Genomic DNA, 16669 nt, shown 5'->3' on the forward strand with positions numbered 1-16669 from the left:
AACCTTTTTGGTGAAATGCAGGATGAATTGAGCTAACAAAGTGCAAAACATATAAAAGGCAATGCATAAACGTCGGTTAAATTCTTTCCAAATTCTCCTACCCAACAAGCACAGATTATAATTATCACTGTTCACAGTGATGATTGATTCAGTATTGCACTTCAGAAGATACTACACAAATTGATTACAGGTGACAAAATCTCTCTCATAACAATTCTATCATTAATATTAACAATTTACAGTACAAAAAATTGCATCTGTTACCAGAAGTACTTCTTCAACTCTTTAATTAAAGAAATCTTGGGTGATGCAGGGCACATGTCTTTATTGGGTGGTTTGGCCGTTGTATCAAATTCCTGTCAAAATTCCCCAGCAAATTTGCTGGTTTGACACGAGGTACAGAAGCACGTCTGGGTTATATAAATATGTTGTCTCAAGAACTGTGGAAAAAATACTGTATCTCATGCTTCCTTGAAAGAAGATGCCCTTTACAATACATTCCATCTTTGATATACTGATAGCACATGTGGTCATAGAGATGAATTTCTAACTTTAGGACATGCTAATTCCACAAGGATTAGTCAATTCAAAAGGTTTCATATCTGTAAGTGAGGTCTCAAATGAGCTTTACACCACCTCAGTCCGATATACTGATGTACCATCTACAAGTCAGGTGATACCAATTTTGAGCTCCAGAATTAGATTCAAGTTCCTTGCAAAGCTTTGAAACCTGAAATCAAATATTCTCCAGGAATTAAAAAATAAATGTTAAAATAATTGTTCTCACTAATGACAAATGTGGTGTTTTTAATTGGAAACACCTTCAGCAGCAACTACTGGCTACACTATTTATATGGAAAATAGAATGCTAATATTGTAACACTTTGGGTCCTGTTAAAAATTTAGTTTATCATAAACTGCTTGTCAGATGAACCTTGGTTTTGACACAATAAGAATCTACTTTCTCTAAAAAATCCCAAATTTAAAAAAAAACAAAGTAAAAATATTCCACCCCAAAAACTGAAAACATTTTCACTGCAATCAAAATTATCCATGAAAAAACAAGAAAGATTGCTTTTTAACCATACATACTAGTAACACAGAAAGGAACACCAAGGTTAATTCTAAAAGCATATGCAGGTAAGCTAATTTTTCACCTTTGAACATCTCACATGATTCGTTACTACAGCTCCCATCATCCCAAATACTCATTCTACTATCCCTGAGTATTGAGCACCATCATGTAGATGCTATGGAGATTTTTCAGTATGTTCGTTTTCTGCCTTGATTTTATGTTGGAGGTTTTTTGACAAAGTATTTTCCTCTCACCAAGCTATGCCTTACAAGATAAGCTCTCTAGCATTCCAGCAGGCAAAATTTAATCCTACACTAGTGACATCGAGAAATGCCACTATTTTAAAGTTAACTAACTATGCTTTGGTTTGTAGCTTTGAGTAATATTTCTCCCTCTAGAAAGAGAAGATTCCCAATATCCTAGCAAAACAAACAGTTCTTCTAGACATAGAAAGATCCAAGAAAACAACGCAGCTATAATTTTCAGGAAAAACTACGGTTCTCAATTCATACATACTCCTAACCATAATATCTGTACCTAAAACAATAAAACTCTGTTATTTACTTCGGGCAATAAAAAAGCAGCTGCAGAATAGACTATTCATTACTATCATTAACAGGCAATTCTGCATTCATCATTACTATTACTACCTGATTTTTTAAACACTGGGAAGCATGCTCACAATTAACTTTCACTATGCTTATTGAACTTCTTTACACATCAACATGACCTGAGGACAAGATCTCCTCTTACTGTATCTCAAAATGTATTACACTGCTACTACAGTGTAGTACATAATATTGTGCAGTATCTATGTAACATACAGGTATATAAGAATGTGTGTTGTATTATACAGTACCATAAAATTTTCTGTACAGAGATTTATGAAATTAAGGTATATAGACATATGCATCCAAGTAAATTCTAAGGCTGAGATTTTGCAATAAGATCATTTGATGTAAATTAACATTATTAATATCTAGTATCTCTCACAGAGTTACTCATAATATCTTATTTCAGATTCAAAATACCAAAGAAGCTTCTTTGCGATAGCATCTGCAAAATGACAATATGATGTGTATTGTACCTCTCAAGAGTCCATAAGCTGTGTCTACCTAGCTTCAGTCTTCATTGGCCTGCAGTCACCTCCAGTCTAAGATACCGTACAAACAGAGCTGTGTGACATCTCAAAGCACAAGCTGATGTCAGAAGAAAACTTGTATTTTCAAATAAAGTTTTGACCTCAATAGAAGGAGTTTAAACTGTTTTCCTGTTACTGTTTAGTACATAGTTTTTATGAAGGTTGTGATTAATGTTTGGTACATGCAACCAGCACATCATAGACTAAAACAACAGATGAGAAAACAGAATGATGTTTTAATGAAAACAAAAACCAGAAGATCTTTAACCAAGCAACCATTTCATGCTGTATTTGTCTACTGAAGAACATCATTCCTTCACATCCAAAATCACAAAGATAAAAAAAGAAAATAAATAGGCAACATTTTTCTTCTCCCTCCTACCCACCACCCTACCCACCCAGTAGACTCCAATACATCAGATAATATATTCTGACCACCACCTGGCATCAACCTGCTTCCACATGCAGTATCATTATTTTGGATTAATTTTACCTATTGTATATTCCATCTTCCCCATGCTTACCCATGTTCAACATAGATACTCAGACCTAGAGCCCTCACTTTTGAAGGTCATTTGAGAATCCATGCTTGACCTAGAACAAAGGAGAAGTCGTTCCGACTCGCCCGTGTACCTTCGTGCCCAGAGCTGCTCTCCTGCATTCACTGTTCGAGGCTTCAGAGACAGTGTTTCAAATTTCACATAGGTCTCTTTTGCAAGGTCAGCTTCCTTTGCAGTTTTTGGTTTCACACGAAGTTTTAAAACTTTGTAGAGTAAGAAAAATATCACAGGTAAAACAACCACACATGCTGCGCTGCTGGCCAATATCAGAATAGAAAGCTGAGAGGTGCTTTCATCACTTAATCTATCAGTGGAGAAAATAATGCACTGCTCTTTCGTAGGTGGCACTCCTTTGGGTGAGACACATGCCATGTATTCAGTACTAGGTTGCAAACCATCAATTGTGACTTTGTTTTTGCTAGAATCAGTGCTTAGAGGCAACATATCTTTCTCACCATACTTTGAGTATAACACAGTCACTGCAGCATTGCTTGTGGCATTGACAGTTTTCCAAGTTAAGGTCACTCTTTCATCAGTTTCACTGATCACTCTTAGGTTCTTTACAGTAACATTTTGCTCAGCCATACCTGCTGTATTCAGTGAAGCCTCCTCACCTTTCTTGCTTGTCTCCCCAGTCTGCTTTGTCTCCTCACCTTTCTTGCGTATCTCCCCGGTCTGCTTTTGGTTTCCATTTGTCATTGCCTTTGAATTTTTCTTTCCATCAGACATGGGCCTGGATTGCTTCTTGTCACTAAACCTCATGCTCGTTGATCTTTCAGTGCTAACTAGTGCTGTGGTGGTCGATGTGTTGGGAAGAGGTGTGGTTGTCCTCCCAGGTTCCTGCTTTGATTCCTCCCGAGTGGTATTCTGTTTCTCCACCTCTTGCTTCCTTCCATACTTCTGTGGTGATACAGTTGTAGTAACTACACCAACCACTGTGACTGTAACAGCAGCTTCTGACATTCCTGCTAAGTTCTTGGCTTTACATCTGTATTCTCCTGCGTCCTTGTATGAAATCCCTGTCAAGCTTATTATGGACCATCTGACACCCTCTCCAGGTGTTTCTTGAATTACTACAGAAAAATGCAAAGAGTAAAACATTATAAAAGGAAGCTAAAGAGAAAGCAAACATTATTAGACTACTTCTTCCCTTAAGTTATTTCTGCCAGAGGGAATCACATGTATTAAACTTTTCAAAAAAGAAAAAAAAGAAAAAAAAAAAAAAGCCCAAAAACCAAAACCAAATCCTACACACGAACTGTGGAACTTATATTATTGCAGAAAAGTGCTCAGCTTGGGTCAAAATGGAATTGAATGTCTGGAGGAATTACCATATAATTTGCAGTTTCACTAAGTAAAACCAAACCACACAAAAAGAAATCAAATGTCTTAAAGTTGCTAAGTGACTCAGAAATACAAGTCTCTCTGACTTCACGTGACACTGAACACACTAGCCATTTAAAACATTTTTGGAAATTACCTTTGTCTGAAGATATTTCCGTACTTTGGACTATTACCTTCTTCAGACCTACAATTTAAGATAACTGCCAACTACTTAGCATTAGCAAGCAGCATTTTTTATATTTAAGCTACCGCATAAATATCTACTGTAGCAGCTAGACCAGTATTAGACAATCACAGCCTCTTTAACATCCAGGATGGCTGTTGCAAATAAACAATAAACATTTGCAAATAACATAGAAAACATGCTTTTGGAAAATCCTGTATTTACATTGCTGAGTTTTAAGTGGCTCATTTGTGGCCTCACTCACTTTTTTAACATGAACATTTGAACCAAAACAGAGATTCCAGTAACAAATTCTCCTTTTTGCTTTTCAGGTTCCGAGTTTGGGCCCAACTACCCCAACCTCCATTTTCCTTTATCCTTCCCCTCCCTTCATCCATTTTCCCCCCCTCCACACATGTTGTTCTTACTACAGACCACATCCACAATCAAAACAGTCTGTCGGACCTGTTCAGGAACTTCCTAACAGCTGTGCACAGATACAACTGCCAGCTTGGTGCAATACTTGGTCCATTGTATAACGATCTTAAAGCACAAGCAACCCAACAATTTCAGGCTCTCCCATTTCCTAAAAAAGAGCAATTATACCTGTATAGTTCACTGGTATATTGTCTGACCTAGTCCAAGTAAGCTGCGGTGTTGGGTAACCAGTCGCATCGCAGCGTAGCAGAACGTTGCTTCCCAACGGGGAAGTGATTTTTGTCGCTGACGTCATCACAGATGGTTTAAGACACTGCTCTAATTCAGCTCTCTGGAACAAGATTCCTGCCAGGCTCTCAGGTCCACTACATGAAACCAATGGATCAAGAAGTACAACTGAGTTGTCCATAATTTTGGAAAATTCAATCAGCTTTGAAATGCGACAGTCACAAAACCATGGGTTGTCCTGCAAACCTGAAGCAGGGAGGGAAGAGAGAATGGGAAAAAAAAACCCAACCAAAACCACATTGTCAGACAATATATGCATATTGTGATTGAAGTATGACACATGGCTACCACCAAGTACAATCAAGGAGAACCATGGACCTATTCCGAGTTTCTCTTTTCTCTTTCAGTTTGCCTTTTTTGTTTGGCTGACTGGTGGTGGAGTTTTTGCAGAGGTGAGGAAGAACAGTATGAATATTTACTGAGCTAAACTTTTTCTTCGCAGAATTTTACAGGAGCACAGTAATATACTGGCACTACCTTTGCTTAACTCTGCTATTTATCTAGGAAAATCACTTTGAAAAGACGGCTCAAGACTGATGATACATTTTCACCTGCCTGTGCCTTCTGGAAAGAGAGCTTCTCAGAGCTATTGCATCCTGTCACTCTCCTCTGCTCTCAGTCCTTCTCTGGGCTCTTAGAGTTTGACCTACTCAGACCCTTTTTTCAATGCTTGCACAGAACATGATGATTTAAGGGTTTAGAGCTTACACCAACATCTCTCCCCCTTGAAAAAAGGATAAAAGCTAAGGAGAAAAAGCTTTAGGCCAATAAAACTCTCATCTGGCTCTCAACTATACCAATATTCATAGAAATCTGGCTTCAATTTAGTACAACCTCTGAAATACATTCAAAAAGAATACCAGAAGAGTAGAAAATGGGAAGAGTTCTGAAAAAAGCTGATGACTACGATACTTTTATGATGGCACACAAGAACGCTATCTCTCCTCTGCCGTTAGAGGCTACTACATTTGCTTCTTGATTCCACAGTCTTTGAATCAGAAGCTTTTCCCTCTTAGTGAGCTTATTATGGTGAGAGTAGCCATTTCTGAGGAATAGAAGTCGAAATCCTCAGCTAGTATTGATTGCTCTGCTATGCTGACCTTCATAGAGCAACAGCGGCTTCACTAGGTAAAACACCACACAGCATGTCACTCAGTAGTTCAAGTATTTTCTCATTTGACCTATGCCTTTGGGCATACCTTTTTCATCTTTTGTGAGTATTAACAATAAACAGAACTTACAGTCTGAAACAAGAGATGGTATGCAAGAACCCCTCACTATTGAATTTACTGATTACTGCAACAGACAAGTCATATTAGTTAAACCAAAATTAAAAGAAATAAAAAGAAACACCTGCTAATATTGTTCAGTGTATATTTTTAGGAATTATCAAACGAGCTAGTGGAAAAATTCAGCTTTTTGTTCTGGAAGAAGCCTGTAGATGAAAGAACACATGAATAATTAACTACTGCTTCCCTTTATCACCTGACCAAGATCAGGTTATTTTAAGCACAATGGCAGTGATTGGTTAAAATTGTGGTAAACCCCAATTAATCCCCACTCTTTAAAACAAGACTTGACCTGAAGAGATTCCGTGACTTTGACATCACAATCCAATTTCACCCCTTCCAGACATAAGAGATTTTACACCTATTCACTACTTACTGCCTGCTGGAACGTAGAAGGAGAAATCAAGGAAACTGTATCCACAACTGCTTTTCTTTACCAAAAAAAAAAAACCAAATCTCCAAAATATAAAAGTTTTTACTGTGAGCTTCACACACATATTCACAAGCAAAAGAGATACCAGCCTGCTGTAGGTGACCCTGCTTCGGCAGGAGGGTTGGACTAGATGACCCACAGAGGTCCCTTCCAGCCCCGAACATTCTGTGATTCTGTGAAATGTTTTCCACATGTCTAGGCGCATCGACTGTGCTTATAAAAATTCTGCCCAGTCAAGCACATATATGTAACTATTTGTGCTCATCTTTTAAATAAGGCAAGCTTTAGTTTGCAGTTAGAGACAATATTCCTGTAATTTTTTTTTTTTTTTTTCATTCTCACTTGCTTATAAGGAGTCATTTTTCCTCGCTGTGTTAAGAAGCACACTAAATTAAATTCCCGTAAGGTATAAGAGGGAAGACAGGATACCCCTAAAACAAGGCCTCAACTGGCAGCGTTCCTCCGTAACAAATGCTGCTAAAATGAATGTGAACGCCCAGCACGACCTCCGGGCTAGCCAGAGGACAGAAGCATGGGGCAGCTGTGCCACAAGCTGGCAGCAGGGCAGGAACTCAGGGTCCGCAGCATTAATCAGGACAGGTTTGCAGCATCAGCAGGGCTCCCATCCCACCTACCAGGCAGCAGATTCTCCCTTATACTGAACGGTACTGAAAATATTTCTTTTGCAACCTTTCTGCATCGTACAAGCTTCACTGCAGGAAAGGATGGATTTTATTACTGTTTCTAATACTACTAGCTGTGCTCAAAGGTCTTTCAAATAGAATCATAGAATCATTTAAATGGGAAAAGACCTTTAATAACATCAAGTCCAACTGTAAACCTAGCACTGCCAAGTCCACCACTAAACCATATCCCCAAGTGCCACATCTACACGTCTTTTACATACCTCCAGAAACAATGACTCCGCCACTTCCCTGGGCAGCCTGCTCCAATGCTTGATAACCCTTTCAGTGAAGAAATTTTTCCTGATATATATAAATACATGGCTTTCATATTCTCCCAGTATCCCAAAGAAGACCCCAAGTTGTTACAGTAAGTATCAGAAACTGAAAAAATAGAAGGAATTATGAAGCAAAGACGGATAGTTCTTAGATTGGATGTTTGTCTAGTCCAGTCTGGGACACAGGTTAGATCATCTCAGATCATTCTGAAGACCTGGTTTCAGCTTCAGAAGAAAGCTGTAGTCCCAGAAGACTCTGCACTTCTGTGCTTTAGGGTAAACAAAGAGTTATTTCAACTAGTCACCTCATCTCCCCCACCCCTCATGCTTCCCAGTGGAACTGGCTAAAGAAGCAGGACTTACATAAATACATGTAAATATATACACCTACAGGAGATCCTTCCTTGCCTCCACAGCTCATCTCTTCTATTTATCTGTGTCTTGCCAATATCTGGCAGTATTCACGTTATTTTTAGTAAACTTGCACAGCCATTCTAAGTCATCAAGTCATGTGCATTCCCAAAATGAAAAGATGAAAGCACTATTGAGCTGGAAGCAATGATAAAACACTGAATTTGATTATACTTCAGCTAGCTATTGAAGAGAACAGAAATGGGAATGTAAACCTAGTTTGAAAGCTACAAAGGGTATTCTGAAATTTCACAGCTTGTGTTTACAAGAGAAAGAACACGTGAAATAATAAAGAAAAGGTTAAAAGAAAAAATTAAGAACTCCGAAAAAACGGGGAGCTTTAATAAAGGAATTAGATGGAATTCTTTCAGGAAAATAATTTCTTAAGAAGAGAAAATAAAAATAATTGTAAGTCTCCAACAGCACGTGCATCTGATGGAACACCGAGTCTTTATAAAACCTGGATTCTTCTGCAGAAATACTAAGGCAGCTTGTTGACCTGAGAAAGAAACACTAATCAAGGCAAAACAAACTTTCATAAATATGTATGCATTGCAGTACACTGATGCCATGTATTTTAACATTAAATATGGATTATAAATTGCTCTAAAAAACTTTCTTTATTCTATATTTAAATTTACTCTCACACATTTATATGTATGTTTGTGTGTACAACAGCAAATATACATATATGTGTGTTTGTGTGCACATTTTTGCAGTCTTCTCAGTAAGCAAGGTTTCCCTATGCTGTGTCAATATGGACTTTAGCATTCGAAACAGCTATGAGTGAAATTTCCTTTGTAAATCAGTAACCAGTCTCAGTCCATAACTTGCCTAACATACTGTTTTTCAGCTGCTGTAAAATGGCAGTACGTGAAATATTCGTTTGGGGCTGATGGAAATATTCACCACAGCTTGGGCCAACCTACCCAAGACTATCTTCCAGCTGAAGCTACAAAATTTTTAATTCATGGTTCTAAACAGTAAAGCTCACTTCCCGCGCTGTGTCCTAGTGTTTCCTACACACCGTAACTGCTAGGCAGTAGTTCAGGAAAATCAGCATCTACCCAATGGCCCAGCATAACAACTGGGAGCCTGATGGACCTGCAGCATTTCAATTTTTTGGCACCTCTACATGACACAGAGGCAAGATCTCATGTAACTGCCACTCTACCAAATGCTGGATTCTTCTGTTCCTCTCAGCGACTCACTAAATGTATTTTTCCATACGGAAAATGCTACTTTCATCATTCATACCAGAAATTTCAATCTCTGTACAGCAGCCAATGTTGAAACTTAGCTGTGATCTGGATCAAAGTGTTAGGCTATAGCTCCAGAGGCAACCAAGAGAGGGCCAGATGAACTCATACGCTGGTCCCTCGATCATTTCCACTGCTTAGCTGTCAGCTCGCTTCACAGCTTTGTCCTGAACTGTTCCAAAGGGCGCTTTCCAAGACAAAGCCAGACGTGGCTCCAGGGATGGTTTGCACTCCTGGGACTGCTCCTTGCAGGACTTGTGGATGAGACCACACCAAGGACACCTCGTTCTATCCTGTTCTTTCCCCCAACACAAGTGCAGCAGGCTTTGCATCTCCAAAACATCCTGCATGCCTATCAGCCCATCAGGCATACAACAGACCCTTGCTATTTTATATTACAAAAGCACAATTCTATGGGTTGCAAAGCAATTCTTGCATTACCTCAGGCAGCTTGAACTAAAGAAAAAACCAGCCCCACCCACACAGTTACATTTTAAACTCACTGCAGCGTCCCGTCCCTTAGAGCTCACAGAAAACGAAGGCCTAAATCTTACAAAGTGTGGAATCGCCAGTCAGCTTTGAAGAGAGATGGCCCTAACCTGCATGGATGAGAGCCAGAGTGAGCAGCTTGGCCATAGGGCCAGGAGCAAGGCCCTGACCCTCTTTCATTTAGCATAGCATCCACACAGAGGAACAGCATACAGTGGAAGGTAATAAAAAAACCTAACCCTCTAAGCACAGAGATTACGAATTGGAATAAGGAGATGCTAACCTGCCAGTCCCCTGGCAAAAGTAGTCCATGGCTCCTCCAAGAGTCCTTGAAGTAAACATGGGGAACCTAAACGTTCTCTTACATGCAACCTTCTTGATGCTCAGTCAAGACACCAAAGATAAAATTGCCTCCTGATGTTAAAAAATATGTATGCACAAACATTTGAGTTTAGGGCTTTACTATTGTTGATCTTGTTAATTAAATACAAGTGATAATCTTGTTTTGCCAGAACTAGGAAAGAAGCTAGCTCAAGCCATAATTGCTTACACTAAGTAGAATCTGACTGCTCTTTTCCTGACTAGACAAAAGATAGCATTTATTTGCTCTGGGTTCTAGCTTCTGGCAGAGCTCTGGCTGCAGTTACCATTCCATGCAGGCACCTAGGTCAGGCTGAATGCTCCCAAAGACAACAGCTGGAGAAAACAGGACACACTTAAGCATCAAAGCAAGCGCTGCGTGCAATTGTGGGCATCACGTTTTAAGAGATGTCCACAATCTGTGGACATCTTTTTTTTAAAAACCTGAAGGAGTCCAAAGGCAACAAGTAACCATGGTAGAAGTTACAAAAAAACCCCTCACAGTCTATCAGAAACTGGTGAAAGAAATGGTGTGATTAGTTACGGTGGCAAATGGGGAAGGCAAATGTATGAAAGGCTACTACAGGAGGTGGTAATTAGTTTTTCTTTATGTCCATCTCATGTAGGACAAGAGGTAATCAGCTTAGTTTGCAGTAAGGAAGATTGAGGTTAGATATTAAGAGAAACTTTATCGCTATCCTGATAGATAAGCACTGGAAGAGGTTACCAGAGAAGGCTCTGGAATGGTCTGGCTGCAAGCTTGAAGAACAGCACTGGCTTAACCAGAACAGTTCCATTCATCTGGATCTGCATCCCGGCGGGCTAGAAGCCTTTCCTGATCACACACTTCTGTGCTCCTTCTCTGCACCTCAGAGGAGGAGGAGGAGGGTATCTGTGGGATACATTTCTCCTCCCTCAGGCTCCAGCAATTCTGGTAGACACAGGAGGGGCATCAGAGAGCAAGCAATGCCACAGAGCATGCCTTGCTCCTGTCGTTTTAAGACAACATCTCCTATGGTTGGAGCATCAGGGAGACACCTTAACTCCTAGGTCATCTTTCTAGCCTGATAGTTTCTATCAACCATTCATTCCTGAAAAACAACTGCTTTGTAACAGTCCATCAACAGCAACCTAAGGATGAGCCTCTGGCTGTGAGTGTGAGTAGCATAACTGCAACCTCCAGTAACAAAACTAACGCTTAGTGAAGACTACGTAAGCTTGTCAAAATACCCCATGACATAAAAAGCACTGCACTTTCTAATCTCTAGAGGAAGGGGATGTTTTCTTCTTCACTGTAGAGTTTTTTATATAGCAAGCACTGTCTGTCTGCATTGGGATATATTCATCAGAAGGTTATGATGTCAACAAAAGAAAATTCAGCTAATTACTGACAGCATACCTAAGGTACATTTACTCAACACAACACAACAGAAGTACTATCTGGCATTTTGCATTCTCAGATTCAAATCTATAACAACTGCACAGAGCCTCCCTCAGCACGTAACATTAAAAAAAGAGAAGCAAGGCACTGTTTGAACCCGGTGCATGTTCCCCTCTGGAGATCTGTGTTCAAACCCAGTTGTAATTCACAAATGAAAATGATCCAAAGGTCACATCCGAAGTCTCTAGTGAACTCAGTGCTGGCACCAGAAGGTTTGCCAGGACTAGATGAGGCTGGCAAAGTGCCTGCACCAACAAAGCCTGCAGATGGTTGTCAGGGGGAAGGGGAGGAGAGAAAAGTGTGTATGGTTTGGGGGTTTTTTTGGTGTTTGTTTTCTGGGTTGGTTTTTTTGGTTTGTTTCTTTTGTTTTGTTTTTTAAATGGTGAGGGCTACATAAGACAAGGAAACCAAATAACCTCTGGGACTCCCACATGAGATCATCAGGAGGATTAGATCTAGCACAGTCAGCTCCTACTTCACTGCCTCCTGTAGCCTTCAGTGTGAGGACAGGGAAAGGGGTACTGAGCTGGACTGACTTTTACAGCTTTTTCTTTTTATCCTGAACAAACTAATATCCTATTAATGCCGCAAACCGACAGTTACCATACATGTAAGGAACTCATTCAGCCTACTTGCATCTATGAAGTTACATACAGTCTCATCTGAATGAGAATTTCAAGTTGCAGCTTCTGCTGTGAAACAAAGCAGCTGAACAAATGAACACTGAATAGTGGGTGTTTAGATCAAGAAATTGGAAATACTGGGTAGTACAATGCAGGGCAGATCTTCACCAGTGGGTATAGAACTACTGCAGTTAGTCTATGGAGAGCCAGCTGGTCTTCCTCCCTTCCATCTGCTACACTACAAAAACATCAGAACACGCACTTATACGTAAACAGCAACAGAAGAGAATGCTATTGATAAAGCTCTTCCAGCCATATTCTGAAACTGCAGAAGAGAAAGGGGTTACCTGCAAGACTAGGAAGTGGAATGAAAGTGTAAGATAAAGCACAAAGTCACAAACAGAACTGATGTGATGGTGTGCTAGCAAGATGCAATAAAATTATGAAAAAAAATCAGAGTCTGGCCAAACTATTCTTAAATATTTACCTCAAATACTACAAAAAGTACTGTGAAGTTGTAGGGATCAGATTCCTGTTCTCTCTCTCATATGCAACATGGAAATTGAGAAAAACTTCAGGAAAATCAGTCACCTTTAGAGCAACACAAGGTCAACGAGAATCATGGGGAGAACAGAGTCGCCCTCTCCTGAGCCACCAACACAGTTTGCAGCACAGTGTCCCAGGACAGACTTCATATAAGCATCAACTCTACCTGCTTGTCTGACTTGTAAGCCACTGGAAAAACAGTTGCAAATGGGCATGCTTGCAGTTGCAACCACACACAGTCATGAGGGAACTGTCATCAGAAACATCATTTTTGGAAGTCCTGCATTTATATGGATACTGCATACTCCGTATGGCCTGTACTCCTGTAGACCGGAATCCTGTAGATTTTACTTTAGTTTTATAACCTTGAGATAACAACGTACAGGGAGGTCACGATCTTCATTTTATAGTTTTCTGTCACCAACATTAAATAAGTAAATAAATCACCACAGAGCAAACCAGGATAAAACTCACTCCCCTGAATCCCAGGATGGTCCCCTACCTGCTCTCACTTGCAACTTAACATTTAGTTAGATACATTTTAATAAGGAATGAGACAGGCTGTTTAACGTACCCAAAATGACTCTCTGGGTCGCCAGAATGTCTGTGTTCTTGGACAGGGCAGCTTCTGAGAAGGGGGGCCAAATGTCCATCAAGTCTGACGGCAAAGTGGTTAGCTTGTTGCTGGAGATGTCCAGGTAGGTGAGGTTTCCCAGGTACCGGCCAGCATCAGCAGGAATGCTGGTCACTTTATTGTTGTGTAAATCAAGAGTCCGTAGGTTGGGCATCTCTGCCAGCGATTCCCAAGGGAAAGTCGAGAGCAGATTACCATCCAGCCGTAGCTCATGCAGTTGTTTCAAGTTATAGAAACTGCTGATATCAACATTGGCTACACAGTTGTAAGTTACCCATAGGTATTTGAGATCTACTAGGTAGTAAAAGGCTTCAGTCGGAATCCTTCGTATGACAGTCTTCTCTATACGAAGTTTTACAGTATCCACAGGAACATTCACGGGGATCTCATACATGTCAGGATCATTACAGAGCACAGACCTAGCATCAAAAAACCAAAACAAAATAACAAAAAGAGGCGAGAGATATTGGCATTTCATTATCAGAAATTTGTATTTCAGATTTAAACGCAGATACTATTCTTTCTGCAACCCTACTCGCAGAATAAAGAATGTCAAATCAAGAACAGTTATCTGCATTTAAAAACTGAAAAGACTAATGTAATTTTCTAAAGATAAAAATAATACAAAATAGCAATGATACTTTCACATGAAATCTAGATTTGCTTTATTCAAACACGTGTAAGCACCATCTTCTGTCCATCATTCCACTGACAACTGAAAAACCAAAACCATTGCACCAGGAATAATACGTGCATGTATCTCAAGTGGGCACTGCATGCCATCTGTTTTACTGAAATTCAGGCTGTTGGATTAATAATTTCTAATTTTTCTGCATGACAAAGATTCAAAGTAACTGGCTATATTTACATTTCAGAATAGACTGAAAATTGAGAATGTTAGCATATTTCTCTAAAGAAGAGCTTCCTAGCCCTATTTCTGGTAGCTACATAGAAATGACCTGCTTTTTAGAGGTGCTAAGAACTTTCTGCTCCCATTGTTCTCTGTGAAATGGGATTTCTCAGCATTTTGAAGAATCTGTATGTTTCCACTTCTTTGGGGTACATTGTTTGCACATATTAGCTTGAAGATTTTGCTCCCCTCAATAAGCCCATCTTCAATTTTCTCCCCCTTTCCTCTACATTCTTCCTCTATTTTACTTACTCCTCATGCAGCTTTATACTGTGACAATAAGTAGCAATGACAAACAGCATCTCCCAAAACCGACATGACAACACCCAGATCAAATTTCAAATTAACCTCTTTATTACCAAAAATTATATGATTTTCTTGCAGATTAAAAAAGAAGAGAGTACTGTTTCATTTCATTTAAACCAGAATCACCTTCCAGTAGACAACTAGTTTGTAGAAATAGCAAGGACATTACAATAGCAGGAAAATCAAGGAGCAGAAAGAAATTGCCTTCTGCAAAAACTGAAGATTTAGAGTAGCTATTTGCTAAGTACAAAGCCATAATCACCATCTGCTCCTATTCAGGAACACCACTAGCCATATAACACCAGTGTAAAATATGCCTTTATTTCAATCATGCTAGAACTAATTTGCAATATACGAGAATCTTATTTTCAATCAATTTATTCAACCCTTTTCCTTACAAATTGCCTCCTATAACAAATAATAATATACATACCTTGTTCCAGTGCCATCACTTCTGCCATGGTAAACACAAGTGCATTGTGAAGGACAAAAACCATGCACTTCTTCAAAAAAGCTCATTAGCAGGTAGAAGTAAATAAACAGATACATGGCTTCCTCTCAGCAGAACTGATACGAAAAAATTTGAAAACTTTATTCCTAGGCACTCATGTGCAGTGTGCTATGAATGTGAATGTAGACATCCATTTAGTAACAGGAGATTACATCAGATTAGCTGAGATCTGTAGTTGCTTAACCTTCAAATGTATCCCGAAAGGGATCAGTTAAACCAGCTCATTCTTTATGCTGTCAGAAGAACACACTCTGTTTCACATCATATCCAGCATGTTTCAAGGCTATTATAATATGTAGTTTGTAGGGTTAGTATGTAATATTTCTTTGCTCCTTCTATGACACAATGCATTATTACTGTCCGTAAAGTGTTACAAAGTTCCTGCAGGAAATCTAGTACAGCTTGAGGATATCGGCTGCATTTTCTTTAATACTAAAAATCACAAATTAATAGGAAGTCTAGATTCCAGAACTTTGACAAAAAAATGTGTAAAAACAGGTTTTTACCAAAAAAAAGTAAATTTTAAATGTTACACACTGCAAAGCCAAACTTCAGATGCATGCATACATAATAATAGATATTTATTCTCAAAAATCTGAGAATCATCAAGAGTGCATGTACTAACATTGATAAATAGGTCTATACACAGTCATCTCTTCCATCCTGAAGAAATCCATTGCTCACATAGCCAAAGGTATTTTTTGAAATTACACAACAGACCTGTATAATGATGAGATTGACTTAGAAATGATAAGAAATACCACAAGGAATGAAAACCATAAATATTTACTTAGTTTTACGTGCCTCCCAAGCATCAGGCTTTAGGGTGCATTTTGTCTCACTTTGAAGATTTGCTGTGCAGTCACAAGCACGGGAAGCATACTACTGTTATTAAAAAAAGCTGTCTTTCCTATATATTCATTTGGTTGTGTGAGCCAAAACTTCACAAATACTTTAAATATCCTGAAATTCCTTCACAATCCTAGAAGCTGACAACAGGTTCTGTAGGGTTTGGCTAGGTATTTTGATAACATACTCACAGACACAGAACTCTGCAAGGCATAGCAACATGGACACTTGGTAATGAAATATATTCACACGGGGATAATCCAGAGTATTTAAAGTCTGGAAAACTTTCAAGGGAAGTTGAGGGAAAGTAATTCATGAAAGGACTTACAGGTGTAAAATCCACATTACTGAATCCAAGTGCTTCCTGCTTCAGTCTCTCCCTGCCCCTGTCACCTTGTCCAACCCCGTGAGAGTCACAGTGAACACCTCACTAGCCTTTTTTGTTTGGGACAGACACATTAGGCCAATAAACCTCACTTTCAAAAACTGAAGCATTAGCGGGTTTTTTCTTTTTTTTTTTTCTTCTTTTTAACCTATCTAAGAAGATTACTGTGTTTAACAGAAAACAGATGGCTGGCTGGGGCAGATTACTATTCCAAAAGATTAATCTTCCAAAAGATTAATTAACTTTAACCCAG

The 16669-nt window shown here is 39.2% G+C and overlaps 1 protein-coding gene across 2 annotated transcripts; it reads right to left on the reverse strand.

Moving 5' to 3' along the window:
* Positions 1 to 2630: 2630 nt before the first annotated feature.
* On the reverse strand, positions 2631 to 16662 carry LRIT3 (leucine rich repeat, Ig-like and transmembrane domains 3). 2 transcript variants are annotated; one of them, XM_075421340.1, is made up of 5 exons: positions 15105 to 16662; positions 13396 to 13874; positions 4890 to 5195; positions 3430 to 3849; positions 2631 to 3390 (listed from the first exon to the last, which is right to left on the reverse strand). In XM_075421340.1, the coding sequence occupies exons 1-5, from the start codon at positions 15218 to 15220 to the stop codon at positions 2747 to 2749; spliced, it is 1965 nt and encodes a 654-aa protein (XP_075277455.1). In that variant the 5' UTR covers positions 15221 to 16662; the 3' UTR covers positions 2631 to 2746. The 2 variants fall into 2 exon arrangements, with proteins under 2 accessions (XP_075277455.1, XP_075277454.1); XM_075421339.1 differs by having other exon boundaries at positions 2631 to 3849.
* Positions 16663 to 16669: the final 7 nt, after the last annotated feature.

The sequence above is a fragment of the Opisthocomus hoazin genome, chromosome 5 (genome assembly GCF_030867145.1).
Source record: "Opisthocomus hoazin isolate bOpiHoa1 chromosome 5, bOpiHoa1.hap1, whole genome shotgun sequence".
In the NCBI taxonomy this organism is placed as follows: domain Eukaryota; kingdom Metazoa; phylum Chordata; class Aves; order Opisthocomiformes; family Opisthocomidae; genus Opisthocomus; species Opisthocomus hoazin.

What these genes read in the sequence shown, in the direction of transcription:
- LRIT3 (XM_075421339.1), bottom strand. Translation starts at nt 15,220, where the DNA reads ATGTATCTGTTTATTTACTTCTACCTGCTAATGAGCTTTTTTGAAGAA. An exon ending in AGTGATGGCACTGGAACAAG is followed by an intron (nt 13,875 to 15,104) that starts GTATGTATATTA and finishes TTTTGATGCTAG; the next exon opens with GTCTGTGCTCTGTAATGATC. An exon ending in TATACCAGTGAACTATACAG is followed by an intron (nt 3,850 to 4,889) that starts GTATAATTGCTC and finishes ATTTTTCTGTAG; the next exon opens with TAATTCAAGAAACACCTGGA.